Source organism: Pipistrellus hanaki (assembly GCF_964339955.1).
Source record: "Pipistrellus hanaki genome assembly, chromosome: 1".
NCBI classification, from domain to species: Eukaryota; Metazoa; Chordata; class Mammalia; order Chiroptera; family Vespertilionidae; genus Pipistrellus; species Pipistrellus hanaki.
The window spans coordinates 8,514,092-8,540,318 of NC_140503.1; the positions used below are offsets into that span (position 1 = coordinate 8,514,092).

The window sequence follows — 26,227 nt, forward strand, 5'->3', positions numbered from 1 at the left end:
TTAAAAAGAAGAAGTATGAGAAGACAGTGCCCCATTGGGAGATTTATATCTGTATTTAAAAGCTAACAGTTTCTAAAAGAACTGAACTGCCTGGCCAGCATAGCTCAGTGGCTGAACATCTAAAATCAATAAAAAATATATTAATAATAAAAAAAAGAACAAGAACACATGTTCTGGAATCAGACAGACTAGAGATCGCATCCTGGCTCTGCCCCTTTATAAGTCATGGGGAAGTTACTTTCCTCCACCATACCTCTATTTCTTCACTGTCAAATGAAGCTATATTATTTCCCTTACAGGGTTATGGTAAAGAATAAATGAAAGGAGATATGTATATATAGGGGTGTGTGTGTGTGTGTGTGTGTGTGTGTGTGTGTGTGTGTTTAGAGAGAGAGAGAGAGAGAGAGAGAGAGAGAGAGAACGCACACGCGCGCGAGCACTTAGTGGCTTAGTGCAGTGCCTATTATGAAAGTGCTCAGTAAATGATAGCTACTGTAATTATTAACCATTCTTCAATTTTGCTAGACCTAGACCTAATACTATAATCTTTATTATAAACTTGATAAGCTTCTTGAGAAAAGGTAGAAATTGGGTTAATGTCATCAATGAGGTTGGGGTAAGGATGAGATACTAATTCAGAAGAGGAAAGGGAAGGGAGAATGAAAGAGATAGAAACATCAATGATGAGAGAGAATCATTGATCAGCTGCCTCCTGCACGCCCCCTACTGGGAAGCAAGCCCAAAACCCAGGAATGTGCCCTGTAGAGAACTGAACGGTGACCTCCTGCTTCATGAGCTGATGTTCAACCACTGAGAGCCACACCCACTGGGGAAGGATGTGATACTAAATAAACAAATCATATTTTTCACAATTCTACCCAAAAGATATGCTATAAAGAAGGCAAGGCCTGAATAAAATTAGCATTTACTCAATTTCTAAGTTCATGGGACTAAAACTGTTTAGAATTGAAAATTATTTACAGGGGAAAAAATCCTACTTTAAAGACTACAAGGACAGAAGTCTTTATTGGCTCTTCTAGTTGGCCAAAAGAAAAAAAAAAGAAAAAACAAAAAACAGAAATAATAGCAGTTACTACTTACTGAGAGCCTTTTATACATATCCTTATTCTCAAAATAGCCTTTATCTGCATTTTATAAATGAGAAAACTCAAGCTCAGTGAGATAAACTGTCTTGTGCAAGGTAACACGTCAATTAAGGGCCCAGGATGAGATCTATCTCCAGATCTGATATTCAGGCCCATGCTCTAGACAAGCTAGCCTATTCTCACAATTTCCTCACTTTCCTTTGTGATTTATGTATGTCTTACAAATCAATAATTCTGAATTAATGCATGGATGAACGACCTTTGTGAATTTTTTTTTTAAAGAAGTCTTGCTACCCTGTAACTTTATCTTCTCTCATCCTCAGAGACTACTCCTATATTTATGTCAAAGACCCTATGTTTAAATTAATGGCTCAATTTACTCTTAAATATAGTAGTTATAAATAAACTATAAAATTATGTATAGATTATAATTAAAAGACCATCCCTGATCCCATTTTAATATCAGAAAACATTCCAGTTATACAGACAAGCCAAAATCTAATTTGTACTTAACTCTTAGAATGTCAGATGCAGAAGTATGAAGATTCTGCCTGGTTCCCTGTTACAATTCCAAGCCTAGAAGATGCCTGGCACATGGCAGACACTTGGTAAGCATTTGTTGATTGAGTGATTTTTGTTACCTACATTTATTATTGCCATAACTTGAAGTCAATCAAAGGACAAGATACCTATTGCTTTAGGTTTACTTCTATATGGTGACTATTATTCCAGAAGTTCCACATGTTATTTCACCAATACCCTTGCCTTAAAGTAAGGAATCCAGCACCTCTTAAACTATTAACAGCTGGGGTAAATGGCTGTCTCTCAAGTGAACTGTAAGGAATCTTACCTGTAACTCAGACCTCAGCTGATGTATCTGACCCATCAGTTTCTGTATTTCTTCCCTTTGCATCTCCTTTTCATGCCGAAGGTCTTCTAGCTCCATGCTATTAGCAGTATTGCTGTCCAGGCCTTCAAAACCAGATCCTTCCTTTAAGCTGTTAATCAATTTTTCTTTAGACTATTACATTAAAAAAAAGAAAGAAATATTTTAGTATATGTGCTGCCGAAGCGAGCACAAAAAAGAAATATTTTAAAGCAAAGCAGAGATTAGCTTGTATATTGAATATCATCTATCATACCAACTAAACCACTATAAAAATATTCCAATTATATCCTTCATAGAAGAAACCAATGGAGGAAATCCATTGGGATAAAAATAAAACAGCCTTGCTATACAATGTCCTTGGATTTTAATCCCCAGAACCATGTTACTGAAAAATTATTAAGATTTTTCTCATATTGCCCTAACCAGTTTGGCTCAGTGGATAGAACGTTGGCCTGCAGACTCAAGGGTCCCAGGTTCGATTCCAGTCAAGGGTATGTAACTTGGTTGCGGGCACATACCCAGTGGGGAGTGTGTGGGAGGCAGCTGATCAATGTTTCTCTCTCATCAATATTTCTAACTCTCTATCCCTCTCCTCTCTGTAAAAAATCAATAAAATATATTTTTTTAAAAAGATTTTTCTAATATTTTTTTTCTCATTCTTTCTCACCCTTATTTTTCCCAAGATAATCCACTCAAATACTGATGGAGCATCTATGATGGGTTTGGCATTGTGCTAAGTGTCCTGTGTAATAAAAATAGTGTCTCTCACTATTATATATATATTAACCTCACAGGGTTAATGCCCAGAACCTTTGCTGAGCTTCAGGCCTGTATTTCTGATTGCCTTCTTGAAATTTTCACATCAATTTTTTTAGAATACTTCCATTTTTTTATTATTTTTTATTATTATTTTTTAAATACTCACCGGAGGATATTTTTCCAATGATTTTTAGAGAGAGTGGGAGAGGAAAAGACAGAGAGAAATATCGATGTGAGAAACACAGATTGGCTGACTCCTGCACACCCTCTACTGAGGTTTGAGTCCACAACCTGGGCATGTGACCTGACCGGGAATCAAACCATGACCTCCTAGTTCATGGGTCGATGCTCAACCACTGAACAACACCGGCCAGGCTTTAACTCCTATCTCTTTAATCTCTAATACTTTATGCACCAGCAATAGAGAACTAGCTGTGATTCATTAAATATGCCATGTTCCCAGGGCCCCTTGCTATGTCACAGGCTGCTCTATCTGAAATCTCTTCCCTACCACGCGTCTTACTACTCATCCTTCAAGTTCCTCTTCACTCCCGGGCAGATTTTAAGGGCTTAATGCATCAATAACTCCATCATATCAACCTCTTCACTCCCGGGTAGATTTTAAGGGCTTAATGCATCAATAACTCCATCATATCAATCACTGCAGTATCTTCCCACTACACCAAACAGTCTTTTTTAAGAAAGAGGAACATATTTTAAGCTTTGTACCTCAGCACCTACCATAGTGCCTAGGAAATAGGGGCTCAATTAGTACCTTTTAAGTGAGTTAATAAATTAGAATGATACAACAAAAGTAATTAGAAAGAAGAGTTTGAAGGAGACAGACATGATATTTCATGAAGGTGGAATAAAAAGGGTGCTTATAACCAATAAGAGGTGGGGGACAAAGGAAAAGATGGAGTCAAAATGAGATCGCACTTTCAAGCTCTATTGTCTAGGAAGATGGCGATACTTACCGAAATAGGAGAATGAAGGAAAAGCAGGTTTGAAGGTTGGAATGTCCCATGGCAGGTATTTAAACTGGGGTAGAAAAGTTAGGACTGGACACATGCTGAAGTCACACTGAGGCAGAAGCAGAATGAGTATATGATAGTGCAAAGTAAGAAAGAATAACAAAAGGGGCTTAAGAACTTGAGAGAACACTTCCTCTTTGGAGGTAGGGGAGAAGGCCCAACAGAGACAGAAACATCAGTGAGAGAGAAAAGAGGGGTAAGGCAGTGCAGGTCACATCAGAAGGCAAGAGTGTCAAGAAGGTAGGAGGGTTAACATTATCAAATGTTTTACCAAAACCAAAGTGGGTGGAAATTAAGAAAAGGACAGGAAATACACATTTAGGTCATTAAAAACTTTTGAGAAGATAATTTCAGAAAAGTAGTGAGGACAGAAACTGCATGGGGGAGTTAAAGTTAATAATTCTAACATGAAGACAGTAATTATACAATAATTCTGTTAAGAAAGGAGAACAGGTAAAGGGATCAAAGTGGTCCAAAAAGCCAAAATGCTTTTTCTTCGTTCTTCCACTGAGAAAGCATGTGCTCTTGAGTAAGCTGAGCCAGAAAAAGGTAGCAGCAGAAAGACAGAGCAAGAGGACAGACTTGTGGAGAAAGGGCTTAAATAAGATGGGAGGAAATGGAGTCAATACTCAGGCGGAAAAATTACCCTAGAAAATGAAAGAACACGTTTTCCCTCTGATGTGAGAGGGAAAGGAAAGAGAAGGTGAAAACTATACTTGTTGACTTCATTCTTTTTTAGTAAGGAAGGTAAGGTCACCTTGGATCTAAGGAAGGGGAACAAAGATGGATGAGGCAATTCTGAGAGCTGGAAGAAACCTAGACCAGTTATTTTTAAAAATTCAACAGAGGATTAACAAGGAAGAATAAAATGGCTGTTTTAACAACAAACATTAATATTCTCACAGTGATTATTAAGGTGACAGGTGGAAGACCTGAATTAGGTAGTGGCAGCATGAATTTTTAAAGAAAAAAGTGGTAGGAATAAGAGACATTTCTTTCTTTTTATAGTATTTTTAAGTAGAGTACTTAGGAATATTGTCCATGTTTAGCCAATCCAGCCAAACACGAACAAGTCATCTCACAGACTTATAGTCTCAAAGTGTCTCCCAGTTAATGGGCATAATACTTAACATTCAAACATGTACATTTCATGCTTACCTGGAGTATTCGAGAAGCTTTTTGCTTGTAGTCAATTAATTCCTGCTTACAGGACTCCAAGTTGGACTTATTCATCTTGACTTGCTGCTGGAGATCATCAACTTTCTTCTTCTCATCGGAATACTTTCTTTCTGCCAGAGTAACTGCTTCTGCCAAGTTCTGACGCTCCACTTCCATTTTATTCAGGCGTGCAGCAAACTCACTCTGAAAAATTTTTATATCATCCTTGTAACAGTCTGCTTTGAGATATATTTTACAACCATCTGTTCAGGTATCTTATGGGACTTAGTAGCTCAGCCTGATAACATAACACTCTTCAGGTAAAAAACACTCTTCAGCCAGGCCAGCATGGCTCAGTGGTTGAGCTTTGACCTGTGAACCAAGAGGTCATGGTTTGATTCCCAGTCAGGGTACATGCCTGGGTTGCAAGCTCAATCGCCAGTGTGGGGTGCGCAGAAGGCAGCCAGTCAATGATTCTCTCTCATCACTGATGTTTCTATCTCTCCCTTTCCCTTCCTCTCTGAAATCAATAAGAATATATATATTTTTAATCACACACACACAAAAAAAACACTCATTTGTTAAAAACTGTGCTCCTAAACACAGCAATGTATCAAAATAATTAGGGAGTTTGTTAGAAATACAGCCATCCAAGGTCTCCCCAGGTTTATTGAATTGGAATTTCCAAGACTGGGCTTGGAAATCTGTTTTTTAAGAATTTCCCAGGTGAATCTGGTCATTTGGATACCAGATCTGATCTGATATTAGCTGATCGATGAAGAATGGGGTTTACAGAGAACTAGAAAGTCTATTAGAAAACAGATGAAAGCCCTAGCCCAGTGGTCGGCAAACTGTGGCTCAAGAGCCACATGCGGCTCTTTGGCCCCTTGAGTGTGGTTCTTCCACAAAATATCACGGCCTGGGCAAGTCTATTTTGAAGAAGTGGCGTTAGGAGAAGTTTAAGCTTAAAAACTTTGGCTCTCAAAAGAAATTTCAATCATTGTACTGTTGGTATTTGGCTCTGTTTGCCGACCACTGCCCTAGCTGATTTGGCTCAGTGGATAGAGGATCAGCCTGTGGTCTGAAGGGTCCTGGGTTCAATTCTGGTCAAAGGGCACATGCCTGGGTTATGGGCTTGATACCCAGTAGGGAGCATGCAGGAGAAAGCCGATCAATGATTCTCTCTCATCACTAATGTTTCTCTCTCTCTCTCCCCCACTTCCTCTCTGAAATCAATAAAAATATATTTTAAAAAATGAAAACAAATAGAAGACCTAAGTAAACAGTTATATCTTTTCAAACAGCATAGCTAATGTTTTCCCTTTATTTTAAAATTTCTAATAAGCTAGTCAATGTAATATTTTAACTTAAGAAACTTTTAAAGCACACTCAAGAAAACATGTCTGTCGCTTACTAGCCTATGTGGTTCTGAGATTTATAATTTACCCTTTTTCTCAAAAGCTCCCATCATTGAAATAACGCAGGAGATGAGGCAGAAGTCAGAAAGCATTTATCGTTACATGACAATAAACTATAGCCCACAAACCTTTGATCCAATATTAGCTCCTCTTTTAAAGAAAAGAAGAGAACTACTGCTGCTGTCTACTGAGCATGTGCAATGTGTCTAATTCAACTGGGAATGGAATTTTTACATTTATTCATTTTAACTAATTTAAATTTAAACATAAAAACTAATATGTCACATTATATTAGTTAATTTAATTAGTCAATTCAATTAACAACAGATTTATTCAGATATAATTCACATACCATAAATTTCACCCTTTTAAGGTATACAATTCAGTAATTTTTAGTGTATTCACAGAGTTATGCAACCATTACCATTACCTAATTTCAGAACATTTTTACCCCCAAAATAAATCTCCTACCCATTTCTCCCTCCCTCTCAGTCCCTGGAAACCATTAGTCTACTTTCTTACTCTATGGGTTTGCCTATTCTGGACACTTCATACAAATGAAATCATCCAATATGTGGCCTTTGTGTTTGTTTTCTTTCTTAGCATAATATTTTAAATATTTTAATATTTTCATGTTTAGCATAAATCAACAACTCATTATTTCACTTACCATAACACTCCCCAGTTTCATCCATGCTGTTACAAATGGTAAGAGTTCCTTTTAAATATATCCTTGTATAGATGTACCACATTTTGTTTATCTACTCAGCAACTCATAGCCACATGGACTGTTTCTAGTTTGGGGTGATTATGAATAATGCTGCGATAAAAAAAAGCTGCGGTGTATTTACACAATGAAATTCTATGTGGCTATAAAAAGGGAACTCTTGGGGAGAATCCAAGATGGCTGCTCGGGTAGGCAACTAGCCGCAGTCGCACACAACAATTTCAATAAAATACAACTAAAATATAAAATGGACATTACCCAGAACTACAGGAAAGTCGACTGACTGGAAATCCTACAACAAGAAGCAAGGAGAAAACCAGAAGGAAGCGCAGAGGAGCTGTAAAAGCCCAAGGTACGGAGACACGTGGCGCGCAGAGAGGACGGAGCCGGAGAGGAGGGAGGCCGAGTGCCTGGCTGGCGTTCCCAAGCGGGAAGCAGAGAAAAGCTCCGATTGTGCTGGGCCCAGCTCCAACTGCTCTGAACCCCAATTCTAGGCCAGACCCTGGGGACCCAGGCTCACCCCAGGGAACTGCGAGAGGAGGTCCCGGAGGCGTGCACAGTGCGCACAGAGAAGGGCCGGCTGGCTGTGCCGCGGGATTGCCCTGACGGGAAGGAGACAGGAGCTCCAGACTGCTCTGAACGCCACCTCCAACTCCACTTCCAACTGAACTGAACCCCAATACCGGACTCATTGGGGGAGAGCATAGACCAGTGTTTCCCAACCTTCTCTCATGATGAGAATCACCTGGTGGAGTTGTTAAAACACAGATTCCTGAATCCCAACTAAGAAGTGCTAAACTAGAATTTTTGGGAACATATAGGTAAAATTGTATACTTAACTAGTGCTCTAAGACAGATGTTATATACAGAGCACTAAGTTAGGTATGCAATTTTACCTATATGTTCTCAAAAATTCTAGTTTAGCACTTCTTAGTTGGGATTCAGGAATCTGTGTTTTAACAACTCCACCAGGTGATTCTCATCATGAGAGAAGTTTGGGAAACACTGGCATAGACAGTTTGGCAGCAGGCGAAAATCGAGGGCACCTTTCTCTCAGAGGCGCTTGCAACAAGTACTGAAGTACCCTGAGTCTCAGGAGTCGCATAGGGCGGGGCTGACGGAAGCCAAGGCTGTAGGCTCCACCCTGAAACCCCGCCCCATCAGGAAAGCTGCCTGCGAAAATGCCTAAACCAAATAGATCACAAACGAAAGAAATGGAGGACAAAAAGCGACTGGATATAGAGTTCAAAACCACACTTACAAGGTTTTTCAAGAGTCTCCTAGAAAAGGCCGATAAAATAAATGAAACCTATGAGGATATGAAAAGGGATCAACAAGAAATAAAGAATACATTGTCTGAAATAAAAAATATTTTACAGAGTCCTAAAAACAGAATAGAAGATCGCAAGAATCAAGTCAAAGATTTGGAACATAAAGAGCCAGAAGACACTCCTCTGCAGAAGCTAGAAGGCAAGAGAATCCAGAAAACTGATGATGTAAGAAACCTCTGGGACAACTTCAAACGATCCAACATCAGAATCATGGGGGTCCCAGAAGATGAGAGAGAGCAAGATATCGAAAACATACTGAAAGAAATAGTGACAGAAAACTTCCCCCACCTGGTGAAAGAATTGGACTTACAAGTCCAGGAAGCACACAGAACTCCAAATAAAAGGAATCCAAAGAGGACCACACCAAGACAAATCATAATTAAGATTCCAAGAGCAAAAGACAAAGAGAGAATATTAAAAGCAGCAAGAGCTAAGCAGGTGGTTACCTATTAAGGGACACCTATACGATTGTCAGCTGATTTCTCAACAGAAACCATGCATGCCAGACGGGAATGGCAAGAAATATTCAAGGTGATGAATAGTAAGAACCTACAGCCAAAGATAATCTATCCAGCAAAGCTATCACTCAGATTCAAAGGTCAGATAAAGAGCTTCACTAATAAAAAAAAGCTAAAGGAGTTCATCACCACCAAACCAGAATTATATGAATTGCTGAAGGGGGTTCTTTCAGAAGAGAAAGTAAATAAAGATAAAAATTATGAACAACAAATACATAACTATCAACAAGTGAATCTAAAAACCAAGGAAACTAAAAAAAAAATCTGAGGAACAATATTAACTGTTGAATATAATAGAATCAGAGGTATGGAAGGGGAGTGAACTGATGATTCTTGGGGAAAAGGGGAGAGGGAGATGTGGGAAGAGACTGAACATAAATTGTGCACCTATGGATGAGGACAATGGGGGGTGGGGAAAGGACAGAGGGTGGGGTGAGAAGGGGGGGGGGAAAGGAACATTTGTAATAATATGAACAATAAAAATTTATTAAAAATAAATAAATAAATAAAAATAAAAAATAAAAAGGGAACTCTTACTATTTGCAACAGCATGGATGAAACTGGAGAGTATTATAGTAAGTGAAATAAGCCACTCAGAGAAAGGTAAGTATCACAGATATCACTCATATGAACCTAATGAACAAAATAAACTGACAAACAAAATAGATCCAGAAACAAAGAAGCATGACAAATTTCAGAGGGAAGGTGAGGGGTGGGGAGGGGGAATTAACCGGGGAACTTACATGCATATATGCATAGCCCATGAGGAGTGGGTGTGGGGTCGAGAGGGGTCAATGGGAAAACAAATCAAAGGGATCATCTATAATACTTTCAACAATATAATTTTTTTAAGTAAAAGAAAAAATGAATGCTATGAAAATTCATGTACAAGTTCTTGTGTGGACATATATTTTCAATTTTCTTAGGTACATACCTAGGAGTTGAATTGCTGGGTCATATGGTAGGTTTATATTTAACATTTAAAGGAACTGCCTATTATTGAAAAATTTCTGAGTATGTTTAGAACAATGTAGTTATCAGATTTATTCTTTTACCTGTAAATTTTTTTATTTTATTTTATTGATTTTGTACAGAGAGGAAGGGAGAGAGATAGTTAGAAACATTGATGAGAGAGAGTCATCGATCAGCTGCCTCTTGCACACCCCCTACTGGGGATATGCCCGCAACCAAGGTACATGCCCTTGACCGGAATCAAACCCGGGACCCTTCAGTCCCCAAGCCGACGCTCTATCCATTGAGCCAAACCAGTTTCGGCTCACCTGTAAATTTTATGAAATCTAAATACAAATCAAATATTTCAGAAAAAAATGACTGAATTAAGTGTAAAACACTATTATTTTAAAGACTCAGTAGGCAAAAAAAAGAATGCAAAAAAATCTCATTAGCCGAAACCGGTTTGGCTCAGTGGATAGACTCAGCCTATGGACTGAAGGGTCCCAGGTTCGAATCCAGTCAAGGGCATGTACCTTGGTTGCGGGCCCATTCCCAGTAGGGGGTGTGCAGGAGGCAGCTAATTGATGTTTCTCTCTCATCAATGATTCTAACTTTCTATCCCTCTCCCTTCCTCTCTGTAAAAAATCAATGAAATATATTTTTTTAAAATCTCATTAATAAATTTTAACGTTAACTACATGAGATGTAGCACTTTATATATAATGTGTTAAAATATATCAATAATTTCTTTTAACCCACATTAGCTGATATTTTACTTCAGGGCTAAATTATTTCCCCCTCTTTAATAGCTAGCCTAGACCAGTGGACCCTGGCTGCCTATTACGTGTGTGCGTGTGCGTGTGTGTGTGTGTGTGTGTGCGCGCGCGCGTGCGTGTCTGTGAATCCATAAGACAAAACTCCAACACCTATGCCCTACCTCATTACAATGGGACCACTCTCTGGGAGTGGACATTGGGCATTAGAAGGTAGTAAGAGCTATTCAGGTAATTCTAATGTGTAGACAGGGTTGATAATCACTGAAATAGATGCAAAATTAATTTAAGAGTAAAAGTAAATATTATGTACAATTTTGTCTTAAAAACATCAGATTAAACTGGAATCACTAAAGGCTTAAATACAAAGAATAAACCAGATGCTCCAAATGAGCTTTTAATCAAATAATGGTAATGTTGGTTGCAAACCACATTAAAGGAAAGATGTCTACCTCTAGTGAATATTAACTATTTTAAGCCCTCTCTCTCTCTCTCTCTCTCTCTCTCTCTCTCTCTCTCTCTCTCTCTCTCTCTCTCTCTCGCAAGCTAGCGCCTTTCCCATCCCCCTCTTCTTCCCCACAGAGGTGTAAGGCGGGCGCATTACCTTTGCCTGCCTCTCTCATAAGCTCCAAGGGCCCTTCTTCCTGCCTTTGTAACTTGTTACAGTGTAAGTCCACATGGCCCAGCTACCTCTGTAATTTTCTAAATAAACTTTTTCTTATAATTTGATACACAAATAAACCTATTTTAATTGTATTCAATATATAAAAAATTAAAGTAAATTTAGCAAGGATCAAGCTAAATTTTCAAATACTCTGTTTCTGTCACAGAAACAGAATTTTCAGAAATACACTGCAGAACTTTATTAAAGAGTAAATGTACGATGAAACAGTGTAAGGTCAAATAACAAAAGAACTGTTGTCTCCCATTCTAACCTGCATTTGCTTATAGCTCTCCTGTTCTCTCTTCAGAGTGGCGTCCGCTTCATGCAGTCTCTCCTGAAGGGTTTGCAGAGCTTGATTCTGCAGGCTACTCCCTTCGCTGTGATCCTGCGTTATTCTAAACGAAAATGCATCACTTGAAATAACTCATTTCCACAAGGTAGAACAATTTTTATAGAGTGTTGGCTTGTTAGCACAAAAGGGGTGGTTTGACTAAAACATTCTTAAAGAAATATTTTCCCTCTAATGGAATGTCATCTATATTTTTAGGTAATATAACTACACACCACTTATATTTGACACTCTTGAAATATTTTTAAATTCAGAATTTGCTAACAATGCATCTCAAGATTCAAATAATAAATCCACTTTTAACACACATATTTCCAACATTAATAAAAGCTGAATTTTGGAAATATAAATTTCCAAAAGTTAAATTTTCATTAGGTAGTATGCACTACAGTGCTTATCATTACTTGTATTGGAAAGAGAGAACCATCTAGCTCATTTTTTTTCATTGTTAACAGCATTAGCTACCGTGACTTTTCACTCTGTAAAGCTTCTAAAGCTTCTGTGCGTGTCTTCAGTAGCTGGTCAGCTTCCTGGAGTCTCACTTTCAGCACAGCCAGCTGGGAATCCTTTGCAGCCACCGCTTCAGTCAGGTCATCTACTTGGGCTCGAAGTTCTCGAGTTATTCGATCACTCTTTGAATGGTCAACATTCCACTTTTCAACTCTTGCTCTTGCTTTGTTTAATTCTAAAAAAAAAAAAAAAAAAAAAGTTGTTTCTGTATTAGAGCAAACATTTTTTTCAGAGCACACACAAATTCTCCTTTAAGTCTCTTTAGAACTTTACTTCTTGCTGAAATTAGAAGCTTACAAATATCTTTAAAGTTTTTGCTCCCATTTTTCAAGGCCAATATTCACATCTGTACTAGTATTACCGGTAACAGGTTGGAAAGGTGCATAATGCCAACTGCTCTTCTACAAATGTTTTTTTCGGCAGATATATCATAAACCATTGGGAGACCAAAAAAACAGAAATAGCAGAAAGTTTTAGGCCAGTGAATTTGTAGAGTTCTGCTAGAGACAACAAAAAATGTAGACCCCAATAAGGGTAGATATTGTACACCCCAGCAAGACCAAACCAAACCAAGGCAGCACAGAAAAGAATCTGTTTCTTTCCATTACTGTGACAAAAAGATTCTTTTAACCTAGGAAACTGATTCAGAAAGAGCAATGCAGTACAGCTTTCCATACCCTCGTATGCCACCTATGGTTGAGTTTTCCAGCAAAACAAACTTAGTTTTTAATATTGAAAAAACGCTACAGGATCTCAGGAAATGCTCTATCTCTATGTCTACATTAGTCTGGGTAAAGTAAAGCTTTTTCTAAAGTCAGTCTAACAAGACTTAAACTACCTTCCTAAGGCACTCTTCAGGGCCTTCATCCATGTCTTGGCAAAAACTTTTCTACCCTCCCACATTTCCTCTAATCACTCCCAGGAATCAAGGCAGATTTCTTTCCTTTTGTTTTTTTCCTCAGCCACACTTACAATAACACTACTATATTTCTCCATCATTACCTCTATCATGGGATTACTTTTTATTTTTATTTTATTTTTTGTTATGGAATTACTTTTTTAATTACCCATTTCTGAGCAATTGGAGGGTTTTGTACCCTAGAGCCACCGCACTGCATAATCCATATTCATTTTATGTCCCCTAAAGCAGGGCAAAACAGTGGCCTCACTGGCTAGTGTCCACTACCTTGTTTAAACAATTCCTAGAAGGTTCAAAACAGATCAGCCAAATGAATCAGATGATGACTAATGTTCTGTTCTCCTGAGTTCTTAAATTTCATAGCTCTTAAAAGAATAACCAACACTAGCTGGCTTGGCTCAGTGGATAGAGCATCAGCCCATGGACTAAAAGGTCCTGGATTCAATTTCAGCCAAGGGAACATGCCTTGGTTGTAGACTCAATCCCTGCCCCTGGACCGGGATATGTGTGGGAGGCAACCAATCGATGAGTCTCTCTCACATCAATATTTCTCTGTCTCTCCCTCTCCCTTTCACACTCTCTGAAAATCAATGGAGCCCTAGTTGGTTTGGCTCAATGAAAAGAGAATCAGCCTGCTGAATGAAGAGTTCCGGGTTTGATTCTGATCAAGGGCATGTACCTTGGTTGCAGATTCCTGGACCTGGTTGGGGTACATGCAGGAGGCAACCAATCAATGTCTCTCTCACATCAATGTTTCTCTTTCTCTCCCCCTCTCCCTTCCACTCTCTAAAAATCAATGGAAAAATATCCTCGGGTGAGAATTAACAACAACAAAAAAAAAGGCACAAGCTTTGCCCAGCTGGTGTGGCTCAGTGATTGAGCATCAACCTATGAACCAAGTCACAGCTTGATTCCCATTCAGGACACATGCCCAGGTTGCAGGTTTGATCCCCACTAGGGAGTGTGCAGGAGGCAGCCCATCAATGATTCTCTATCACTGATGTTTCTCTATCTCTTCCTTTCTCTCTGAAATCAATAAAAATATCCTATATAATGAATGGCTAATAGGCAAATTGTCCCTAGGGGCGGGAGTTCAAACAACCAGGAGTTAGACATGCACTGACCACCAGGGGTGGCCTGGAATATGGCGGGTGTCAGTGATATGGCACTGGCAGTGGAGGTGCTGCCAGGCCCAATGGGCCCTGACAAGAGTGGGACCGTGGCAGGATGGTGAAGCAGGTGAGCGGGCAGAGCTAGGCCAAGGATAATGCAAAGGGAGACCCTGGCCAGCAGCTGATAGCTGCTAGGGACTTTACCCATGCACCAATTTCATGCACTGGGCCTCTAGTATTGAAAAAGAAAAAAAGAAAAACATGACCGAACAAGCCCATGTTTTCTTTTTTGGGTTGGTGAGATGAAGATTGGCCCCATCTGCAAATCTGGACCCTGTATTTCTATGAAAACACTATTTTACAAGTCTCATCTAACGTATTTCTTATATGTGTCATGACTGGGAATTGAACCCACAACCTTGGGGTATCGGGATAAAGTTCTAATCAACTGAGCACATCTAACGTATTTCTAATAGCTTAGCTGTAATCAATGTTTTAGTTTATTTTTGAAATTTTAACTTTCTAATCTTGGGCAGTATAAGGCCCTACCTTCTTGAGTTTCCCTGGCTCTTTGATGTAATGAGGCCATTTCTTGATTTAAAGACTGAACTTCATTCCTCAGCAGTTGATTCTCCAGTCGAAGATTAGACAGTTCATGGGATTTGCCATCATCAGTAGATAATGATTGGTTGTGATTAATGCAGGAAGCATTTGATGATACAGTGTCCTTTGAAGAATCCTCTTGGATTTCATGGCCAGAATCTGAATTACTAGAGGCTTCTGTGAAAAGGGAGTACATTTTTGTTACATTGAAATGCTTACTACATAGATATTAATAGTCTACTTTGGTAGAATGCCTTTTGGCTCATGTGGACTACTATAGCTAAAATACCATAAAAAGAAAACTTAAATTCTCAATAGACTTTCATCTGATGAAATTTCATTCTTATTGATGGAACCTATAGGCTTATAAGGATCCTGGATACACTGACTGGTAATAAGGAATAGATACAAGAATACAGTTCTGCCCCAGTTGGTGTGGCTCAGTGGTTCGGTGTCAAATCATGAACCAGGAGGTCATGGTTCCATTCCCAACCAGGGCACGTGCCAGGGTTTCAGGCTTGATCACCAGTAGGGGGCATGCAGAAGTCAACAAATCAATGATTATCTCTCATCATTGATGTTTCTATCCTTTTCTCCCTTTCCCTTCTTCTCTGAAATCATTTAAAAAATACACTTAAAAAGAATAAACCCTTTGCTGGCTTGCCTCAGTGGATGGAGCTGGTCAGCCTGCGGACTGAAAGGTCCCAGGTTTGATTCCGGTCAAGGGCACAAGCCTGGGTTTCGGGCTCAATCGCCAGTAGGGAGGCAGGAGGCAGCCAATCAATGATTCTCTCTCATCATTGATGTTTCTCTCCTCCCTTCCTCTCTGAAATCAATAAAGAAATATATATATAAAGAATACAGTTCTGGAAAGTATAAAATCAGGGATAATTTAGGTGACTAGAATTAGTCTCACATTTGTCTCCAAACTTTTTTGAAAAAAAGAAGTCTCAATATTGAAATATTGGAAAGGCACAAAAGAACAGCTGTGGGTTTCAAGGCAAGGAGAGTTAATAATAGGTCAGAGCAAACTGGAATCTAAATACCTTATTCAAAGAAACCCTCAGATGAATCAGGAATTCAGAATCATCCTGTTTTTAATTTGCTACTAAATATGATGCAAATATATTTTTCCTTACTAAAAAAAAAAATAGATACTAAAATGTGGACTATAGTTAATTATTAAAATGGACTAAAATAATGCCTTTACAAAGGAAGCTAAATCAATAATCCACTGGGGAAAAATGATTTTGAAAAAGTAGGTTTTCGCTACTTCCCAAAATATGAAACCCAAATAGTCAAATATTTGAAAAGATGCTTAACCTCATAGAGCAATGAGAGAAGTAAAAAAGTAATGACATTTTCACACCTGATTAGAAAAATATAAAAAGTCACACTGAAAATGATCAAATTTTGGTGAGAACACAGAGCAAAAGAAACTCTTAGTCACAGCTGGTGAATTATAAATTGGTACAACCTTTTAAGAAAACAGCTTAGTGTTTGTTACTAGTGTATTTGAACATTGTCACATCCTACAATTCCACTTCTAAGGAGCTGAGAGTGAACTTTTCAACCTGGGGTGATTTTGCCCCCCAAAGGACATTTGCTAATGTATGAAGACATATTTGCTTGTCACAACTTAGGGTGCTACTGTCATCTAATGTTCATAGGACAGTCAGTCCCCTACAACAAAGAATTATGCAGCCTAACTGTCAATAGTCACAAAATTGAGAGACTCTGCCTTAGAGAAACAAAACAATTATCGTAACTCCCATGTATTAACTGGTTCTCTCACTAACATCCCTGTCAATCAGGTTGATCCCTCCTTTACAATTAAAATGTAAGCTGTTTTCCTTAAAAGTAGAAAAATAACTCAAGTCAAATCTAGGCTTAAAAGACCTCTCTTAGTATCACATTGCTATGGTACTTGCAATTTTTACTGGCCTAGCAACCACCTAAAAGTCAAAAAAAATTTAAGATGCCCTGACTCCATCCCCAGAAAATCTGAATCAGGAGGTCCGGGGAGACACCCAATAATTCATTTTTTATTAAGCATACAAATGATTTTAATGCAAGAAGTCCAGGGACCACTTTTTAACAAAAAATGATTTATAGGAATCTATCTTACACTCCGGGTTCCCAGAACAACACTAACAAACGTAAAGGATCTCTGCGGGGGATGCTCTCTCCAATCCATTCTTAAAGACCAAGCTCCAATGACAGACCCTCTGAACCCTGACCTGAAATCTTGGGCAATTAGTTGCTTTCTCCTTTATATTCTCAGCACCGTCTGGCAATACCTCAATTACTGCATTTATGACACTATATGTAAATTATGTTAACACGTCTACCTCACCCACTAGATTCTGAACCACTTCATTCACTTACATAGTGTATTTGAAACTATTAGGTTTCGATTAGGTTCTCAACGTTTGTATAACCACTGAAAAGATAGCTGAGAAGAAATTTAGAAGTGTGCATAATTAATCAACTGCTACTACATGCGCCTGTCCTAAAAGCCCTAAGTGGTCACCTTTATCACTTTTTTTATCTTACAGATACAAGGCATATTTTATTCCCTGGCAGCCAAGACTGTGGGAGAAACTGTAACATTTAAGAACATAACAGGCTTCCATTAATCACCAACTTTATAAGGAATCCCTGTAGGAACCTATCATATTTATTGCCATTTAAAAATAGTTAGTAGGTACTTGAATTAGCCACATTAACACGTTAACCTCCTTTCTGCAGATGAGCAGATGTCCAGGTAGAGGTAATTTCACAGAAATTTAAATGAACTTGGATCACGGTTCAGTCTGTTTTATAATACTTCTGGGTGGAATACAGAAAAAACTGATAATGAAGAATATACGTGGGAAAAAAATATATATGTGAAGTACAGCCTCCTGCCATTTTTATAATCTCAACGACAAAAAGAAATGAACTGAGAAAGTTCCAAATCCAAAATTACGTTTTCTTTCGTATTTCAGAATCCCCCCCCCGTTTTAGAGGATCGTTTTGGATGTAATTTCTCAGATGCTGGGGTAATTAGCCTACAGACAAAATTCAAAGGTCCCTACTATAACTGCATATTGACTGACAGAGAGCCTGCCCTTCCCCCAATGGGGACAGGTGACAACACGAGGACGAGAAACACTGCCAGAACGTATTGGGCTGGGATGACACATCCAATGTGCTTAACTCTACAAGAAATGAGGACTGATTAGCTACCATGGCTTTGGCTCCCAGCATTTTCTTCAGTGGCTTTGACGGTGGTTACGCTGGTGTTCCCGGCGCTGGCGCTTATAGTCTGAGAACTCGGGAGGGCAGGGGGCCTGCCCCTTTCTTTTTTTATTTCCACCCTCCCAGCAGGTTCCTTCTGTGAACTATTAAGAAAATCAAACAGCAGCTCATCATCAGGTTCTGACTTTTTTCTCCGAACAAATTGGGACGAAGGCCTGGGAACAGATGAGTTTTCAACAGAATGGGAGGCCTCCACTGATGTCCTCGGTGCTGCTTTCACATTTGTGGTGCCAGCTAGGATGGTGGCTCTTTGATTCCTAATGTTATCAGCTGCTGAGGAGATATAATTAGCTTTAGATCCAGGCTGGTAAGTCAAGTCTGCATTTTGCTGGTGAAGTTCAGGATAGTCGGTATTTTTGCTGTATATGCTGCTGCTGGTGTTCTCTTTTCGACTGAGAGCTGTTGCAGCCCCTTGATCGACTCGGTTTAAAAGATCTTCTGCTTTTCCAGCAAGGTCAGCAAGCCAGGACATGATGGCAGCAGAATAGTCCTATGGTGAACCTGTAAAAAGGACACGAAGTGATCAGTGTGTGGTGTAACAGCAGAGCCTGGAGTCAGGGGACACCCCCCACTCCTCCCCCCGCGTCTCAGGCCATTAACACCCCAAGGGTCCTGCCACTGGGCCCCCGCCTCACCTGGGTTGAATGCCTAGCTCTGCTTCTTACTAGCTATGTAATGTTGAGTAAACTGCTTTATTGAAACTAAGACACTTTATCTAGAACACGAGTAAAATAAATGTACCTACATTATAGGATATTTTTTTTAATGAAATGATAAATAAAAACACTCTGAGGGAAGTTTGGTACACAAGAGGCACTCAGTTTAGTAGCTCCTAGTGCCATAATTACAACTACCACTATCCACTATTGTTATTACTTCCATTTCAACAAAGGATAAATGTAATGGAGCAAAAGCATCCAAAGAGCATCTACTACAGCAAAATTTCAGTGCAACCCAATAAAAACAATCCCCTGAAGTTTGTTTTACTGTGCTAAAACTTGAAGAAACTTCTGATTAATACAAAATCTATTTTTTAAATGCAGCACTAAAATGGATAATTTAAGGTGTACACATATCTGTCTAAAGCACACTTTCAATAAGTTAAATACTACCTACCGTATGCACATTATGCGAAATTAAGAATTTAAAAAATAAGACTGCATAGACATTCATTTGATATATATTTGAGTACTTACAGCTTGACACAATGAATCTGAGTAATGACAAGTAGTTAATCCGTGTGATATAGAAGAAAGAGTCCTGTATTAAAAAGTTAGCAAACAGCCCTAGCCAGTTTTGCTCAGTGGATAGTGTTGGTCTGTGAACTGAAGGGTCCCAGGTTCGATTCCAGTCAAGGGCACATGCTGGAGTTGGGGGCTCAACCCCCAGTAGGGGGAGCGCTGGAGGCAGCTGATCCATGATTCTCATCATTGATATTTCTCTTTCCCTCTCCCTTCCTCTCTGAAATATATATATATATATATATATATATATATATATATATATATATATATATATATCTCAAGAAAGACAACATTTCTTGAATGTGCACATTGTTCCTTTTGCCTGGAACACTTTCACTTTATCTCTGGTTCTTAATCTCCCCTTGAATTGTCATCTGCTCCCCAAACCTTTTTATTTCCATGTAAATCGGGTCTTATCATTCTGTGCTCACACTTACTCTTTTCTGTCATAGGCCCTTTTTTGTTTTATAATTATGTTTCCTTTTCTTTCTCTCCCTCTCAGGGAAGGGGAGGAGGTGGGTAAAAGCCCTATTTTGCTCACCAATTAATTCCCAGCATTTAGCACACAGTAAGCACCCATAAATACTGCCGAATGGAATTTTTATGTCAGATTCTGTGCAAGCATTCAGCACATGACTTTCACAACCACGTTATGCTGTAAGTGGCAACACATGTATCTTTTTTCCCCCACACTTGGGGAAAAGGTTTAGAAAGATCGCAGTTGACATGGCAGCTCAGATACTCAAGCCTACATCAGCCAGACCCACTTTTTAATCCCTGCCTTTCCCATCTAGTGGCTCAGTATCCGAATAACCTCAAGAAACCCTCCAAAGCTGTTCCTTATGAAAGAAATGGGACTACAAACTCCCTGGGTAGTTCAGAGAGTGTAGGTGAAATCAAGTGAAAAAATGGAGCTGAAATGCTTTGTAACATCTAAAACCCCTACAGACGTAAAGGATCCCTTATTCTCACGTAAACACTGGTGGCGTCGCAGGCAAAGTCTCTCTGCTAATAAAGCACAAACACTTATTAATTCCTTACACGGCACCTCTCATTTTAAAGTTAACAGGGCTTTAAAGCGAAGGCCTGTGGCGTCACGGTAATGACCCAATTAAACAAATACCGAGAAGGGCCCTGGGCACTGACCGGCCCGGTTGACAAACATCCCGAACGGACCTGAGAGGTCCAAACCCCTCCAAGCATCCCGCGGCCGATGCCCCGGGGCCCGGCCCGCGCGGGGGCGAGGAGAGGCCGCGGGGACGGGGACGGGGACGGGGACGGGGACGGGGACGGGGACGGGGCTGCGGCGCAGGGCCGGCCGGAAGGACAGGCGTCCGCACAGAGGAAGGAAAGCTGGCGTCGGAGGGTCGGTCCCAGGGAGTGACCGTCAGCGGATCCCAGGGAGGCGAGTGCAGATCCCCACTCCGCTCCCACCACCTACCTGGTCGAGCCCCGGAAAGGCGAAGAGCGGTCCTGCCAGACTGGGGGCGGGGAAGGGAGGAGAGGGGAGGCTCCTAAACAAAGTCAGCTGAGACCCCTTTCCTCACTCAGGCCACCGTCACCCGGCGGGGACCAAAGACTCGGCTAAGGGGACGCCGCCCCCACGTCTCAGGCCACGAACGCCCCAAGCGGACCGGTCCTGCCCACCGGGGCCCCGCCACCTCCTCACCTGAGGACTCCCGAGCGGCTGCACCTGAGGACTCCTGGGCCGCCCCCGCAGCAGCCCGCCGGGAGAGCGCCCAGGCTGAGCAAGCCGTATCCGCACCTGCCACGGCCCCGCCACGGCCCGGCTGCTCTTCCGGGAGACGTGGAAGGGCAGCGAGGACCCCAAAACAGAGTGGCTTCCGAGCTGCCTGAGCGGCCGAGAGCGGAGAGCAGACAGCCACCTGGAGGCGATTCAGGCGGCCGCGCCGGCGGCTGCGGGGACCTCGAGCCTGGCCACGCCCTCTTCCGCCTGGGGCAGAGCCGGACCCGCGTGCGTATGACGTCACTCTATTCCCCCGACGACAGCCAGCACGCGGCGGACACAACATTGGAGACCACGCCCATCCTGCCGGCGGGGCGGAGTCCCATTGCAGCTCAGGTGGGTGGTGAGAGCCGTGCCCAGCCGGGAAGGAAGGTGGGGCCTGAGATGGGCGGGGCGTGAGGCTCAGGCGGACCAGGCGACATTCCCCTTTCTCTTTTCCTGGCTCCGCCCCGCAGGTTATGGGTGAGGATGCTGAGGCCCAGGGCAGGAGGTGAGGATGCATATTAGTAAAACAAGATCCCTGACTTCACGGAGCTTCCTTTGCAGTGATGGAGATAGATATTAAGTAAATCAATGAGTGAACAAGACAATTTCAGAACATTACCAGGGTTGTGACGACAAGAAAACAGAGAGAAGTGACTGGAGGTGGGGGAGGCACTTTTAATTGTGTGGCCAGAGAAGGACTCTGAGGAAGTGACAATTGAGCGGAGACCCAAAAGCAGTTTTGTAGTTATACTATTACAGTTCATTGAATGTTTGAAGGCAGTCTAAAATCCACATTCAGTAATTCACCAGATACTCAGCACGTACTGTGTCAGAGGATTGGGCTAATTTAGCCCTAATGGCAAGTCTACAACAGAGTCCCAAGGATCCTCATTTTCATGTTGAGGAAACTAAAGATCAGAGAGAGTAATTTGTCTAGGATCACCTGCTCTAATAAGGAGTCCATATGACTCCAAAACCTGTGCCATTAGACTTATTGTCTAAAGATTGCATATCAGGAGTAATCACAAGTTTTCTTCCTCACAAGTCGGGATTAGCCCAGTCTAGTGAACAGAAAACGTTTCAACAGAAATGGGAGGTAATAACAACAATAGCATCTAACAGTTTTTGTGTCCTTATTAAGTGCAGAATATTTTATTAAGCATTTGAATGTGCTTCACCTCATTTAATTCTCACAATAGCTGCCAGGAAGGTGCTCTTTCTGTTAAGGATTATATATCACCACCTGTCACCAGATAACTGCAATGTGTCCTATGAGTGTCCTTTCCAGCCTGACTGATGTCAACATGGATCATGTGACTTCCTTTGGCCAATAGAATGTGACTAGAAGTGACTTTCAACACATCTGAGCAGAAGCGTTAAGAGTCATTATGTGTTTTCACTAACTCTCTTGATCTATTTCTACTCTCATGAGAATTCCCTGTCCCGGATGGGGCTGCTCCCTCCCTCCTTCCCTCTGGATCCTGGAAGGAAAAAGAGATGTGAATCAGCCCACATCTAACATGTCACATGAGTGAAAAATAAACCTTTGTTTTTCTTTCTTTCAAAAAATATTTTAAGAAATACTTTTTGTTGATATCAGAGAGGAAGGGAGGAGAGAGAGACAGAAACATCAATGATGAGAGAGAATCACTGATAGGCTGCTTCCTGCATGCTCCATATTGGGGATAGAGCCTGAAACTCAGGCATGTGCCCAGACCAGGCTTTGAACCAGGACCTCTTGGTTCATAGGTTGACACTCAACCATTGAGCCACACCAGTGGCAAAACTTTGCTTTTGGATACTACTGGGATTTGAGATTACTTCTTATATAGCCTTACCTAAATAAATCTGATGAATATGTACCCCCATTTTAACAGATGAAGGCAGTGAGCTTCAGAGAGCTTTAGTTACTTGCCCAGAGTCAAGTTACATGGAGTAAGTTGTACATCTGGGATTCCAACCTAGGTCAGTGTGACTCCAGAAGCAATGTTCTTAACCACTGAAGGGGTGAGAGGGAAGTTGGAGTAATGAATAAGAATGTCCAGTGAATTGAGATGGCATGATAAAGACGCAGAAATAAGATGATCTGGGTTCTTATTTGGCTAGCAACTACTTTCAAGTGAGTTAATCTCTCTGACCCTCAATTTTATTGGGGGAGGGGGAGTACTGGACTGATCAGCATAAAAATAATAAAATAAAATGTATAAGCCCCTGGCTGAGTTTGATATCTACATGGGGAAAATATATATCAATCTCTTGCTATAGGACTGGATGCTTGTATTCCCCCAAAATTCATGTTGAAATCCCAATCTCCAATGTGATGGATTATGGAGGAGGGGTCTTTGAGTTTGATTAGGTCATGAGGATGGAACCCTCATAAATGGGATTAGCACCCTTATTAAAGAGACCCCCAAAAACTCCCTCACCCATTCTGCCATGTGAGGTTATACTGAGATGATGGCCATCTGTGGCCACCTGTGAGGACCAGCAGCAGACCCTCATCAGAACCTGAATCTGCCTCGGTACTAATCTGGGTCTTCCCAGCCCCAGAACTGTGAGAAATAAATTGCTGTTGTTAATAAGCCACCCGGTCTATGCTACTTTTGTTATAACAGCCCAATGGACTAAGCCACCCTTACTTCATACCATACATAAAATTTCAAATAGATTATAGAGCAAAGTGTGAAATGTAAAATAATAAAGATTCTATAAGAAAACATAGGCATAGGTGAGCAACTAATCTGCCGCCTTGCACAACAATTTCAAAACTACAACTAAAAGACAAAAACATCTATCACCCAGAACCATGGGAAAGCTGGCTGAAAGAGAAAGGAGCATAAATGCTGAAAAGCTAAAAAGCCTAGGTATGGAGGCACGCGAATCGGGCTGGTGGCTTGCGACTGGGCGTGGGGCTTTTTTTCAACCCGCAGGGAATCAAGCTCCCGATCACTTTGAAATCCAGTTTCTGGGGTCACTCGGGGAACCCAGACACCGAAGGCGAGAAGCTGGTCTATCGGCCATCGGGTCTGAAAGTGAGGGTGACTTTTTTGCAGAGGTGCGCGCAGCAATCATTGTTTACTGCACTAGAGCGCGGGGACTTGGAAACCCTGAAAGGCAGAGACAGCTGACAGCAGCCATAGCTGTTTGCCACACCCCAGCCTAGTGATGTCCTGAGACCCCACCCCAACCTTAGGCTCCTCCCCACCCTGAGGCCACACCCCACACATTCTACAAACCTGCCCAGGCTCCACACAGCTGCTTTTGCATAAGCAGCGAAAATGCCAAGAAAGGGAAGGAGATCTCAAACAAAAGAAATGGAGGAGAACAAAAGACTGGATATAGAGTTCAAAACCATAGTTATAAGGTTTTTCAAGAATTTCCTAGAAAAGGCCGATAAATTTAACGAGATCCTCAAGAATATGAAAAAGAAATTAAACCAACTAGAAATTAAATATACACTGACTGAAATAAAAAATATTATGCAGAGACCCAACAGCAGACAAGAAGAACATAAGAATCAAGTCAAAGATTTGGAATACAAAGAGACAAAGGACACTCTTCCGGAGAAGCAAGAAGAGAAGAGAATCCAGAAAGTTGAAGATAGTGTAAGAAGCCTCTGGGACAACTTCAAGCATACCAACATCAGAATTATGAGCGTGCCAGAAGAAGAGAGAGAGCAAGACACTGAAAACCTATTTGAAGAAATAATGACTGAAAACTTCCCCCACCTGGTAAAAGAAATAGACTTACAAGTCCAGGAAGTGTACAGAACCCTAAACAAAAGGAATCCAAAGAGGACCACACCAAGACACATCATAATTAAAATGCCAAGAGCAAAAGACAAAGAGAGAATCTTACAAGAAGCAAGAGAAAAACAGTTACCTACAAGGGAGCACCCATATGATTATCAGCTGATTTCTCAACAGAAACTATGAAGGCCAGAAGGGAGTGGCAAGAAATATTCAAAGTGAAGAATAGCAAGAACCTACAACAGAGATTACTCTACCCAGGAAAGTTATCATTCAGAATTGAAGGGCAGATAAAAAGCTTCACAGATCAGAAAAAGCTAAAGGAGTACATCACCACCAAACCAGTATTATATGAAATGCTAAAAGGTGTTCTTTAAAAAGAGGAAAAAGAAGAAAAAGTAAAGATAAAAATTAGGAACAACAAACACATATCTATCAACAAGTGAATCTAAAAGTCAAGTGAATTAAAAATTTGAGGGACAGAATAATCTGGTGAATATAATAGAATCAGGGGCATAGAATGGGAGGGGATTGATAATTCTCAGGGCGACAGGGGTGTCTGTGTGGGGGGAATGGGAAGAGACTGGACAAAAATCATATATCTATGGATGAGGAAAGGCGGGGGGGGGGGGGGAGAGTAAAAGGGCAGAGGGTGGAGTGGGGACCAGGTGGAGGGGAGCTTATGTGGGGGGGGGGGGGGAAGAGAAACAATTGTAATTATCTGAACAATAAACATTTATTAAAAGAAATAAATAGAATTTTTAAAAAGCACATATATTTCACAAGGGGGTACACCTGAATGTAATATATTAAATGTGCTTTCTACCCCAGGAAGTCCCTCAGAGACAGTAAATCAGAGTCTCATCTCCATGGGGACACTGGGGAGCTGCAGCCACTTTCCAAATCAGGCTGCCCCTGCCTCTCGCACACGCTCCCCTCTGCACACTGTGGCCACTTGCTGGGAGGGGCGGGCAGGGCTTCTCTCTGCCCCATCACCAGGCCGGGCAGACCCAGTGTTTATAGAAAAGTGAGCAGGGGAGGCAGGTCCCCGTGTGGCCCCAGGAGCCAGCTGGACAGAGGCAAAGCCTGAGGCCACCTGCCTGGAAGCCCACCCTGGCCTGCAGGACATGGGGCCCGGCCGGGCTTGGCCACGCTCTGGGTTAACAGTGAGCCTGACTCCGGGGTCCAGCCAGGACTCAAGGTCTTTGTAGTCTGGCTGGTCTGGGCTTCCCCTGGGACCACCAGGCTTCTGGGAAAGGGAGTCGAGTTTCCGGACCACGAGGGCCCAGCCCTGAGAGAGTGCGTGCATGTGTGTATCCACTCACTCGCACACGCACACACACGCTTTAATGGAGGTGATGTAGCTAACACGCGT

General features: G+C 41.2%; 1 protein-coding gene across 2 annotated transcripts in view; it reads right to left on the reverse strand.

Moving 5' to 3' along the window:
• GOLGA5 (golgin A5) overlaps positions 1 to 21,302 on the reverse strand; it is a 36,844-nt gene extending 15,542 nt beyond the window's left edge. The window contains exons 1-7 of one of the 2 annotated variants that reach the window (XM_084885949.1): positions 21,041 to 21,302; positions 18,056 to 18,628; positions 14,771 to 15,001; positions 12,146 to 12,365; positions 11,603 to 11,726; positions 4,947 to 5,150; positions 1,957 to 2,127 (exon numbers count right to left, since the gene is read on the reverse strand). In XM_084885949.1, coding sequence (XP_084742075.1) covers positions 1,957 to 2,127; positions 4,947 to 5,150; positions 11,603 to 11,726; positions 12,146 to 12,365; positions 14,771 to 15,001; positions 18,056 to 18,599 — 1,494 coding nt within the window. In that variant the 5' untranslated portion in view covers positions 18,600 to 18,628; positions 21,041 to 21,302. Of the gene's footprint in view, positions 1 to 1,956; positions 2,128 to 4,946; positions 5,151 to 11,602; positions 11,727 to 12,145; positions 12,366 to 14,770; positions 15,002 to 18,055; positions 18,629 to 20,812; positions 20,975 to 21,040 lie in introns of those variants that run through there. The other variant, XM_084885948.1, reaches the window with a different exon arrangement.
• Positions 21,303 to 26,227: the final 4,925 nt, after the last annotated feature.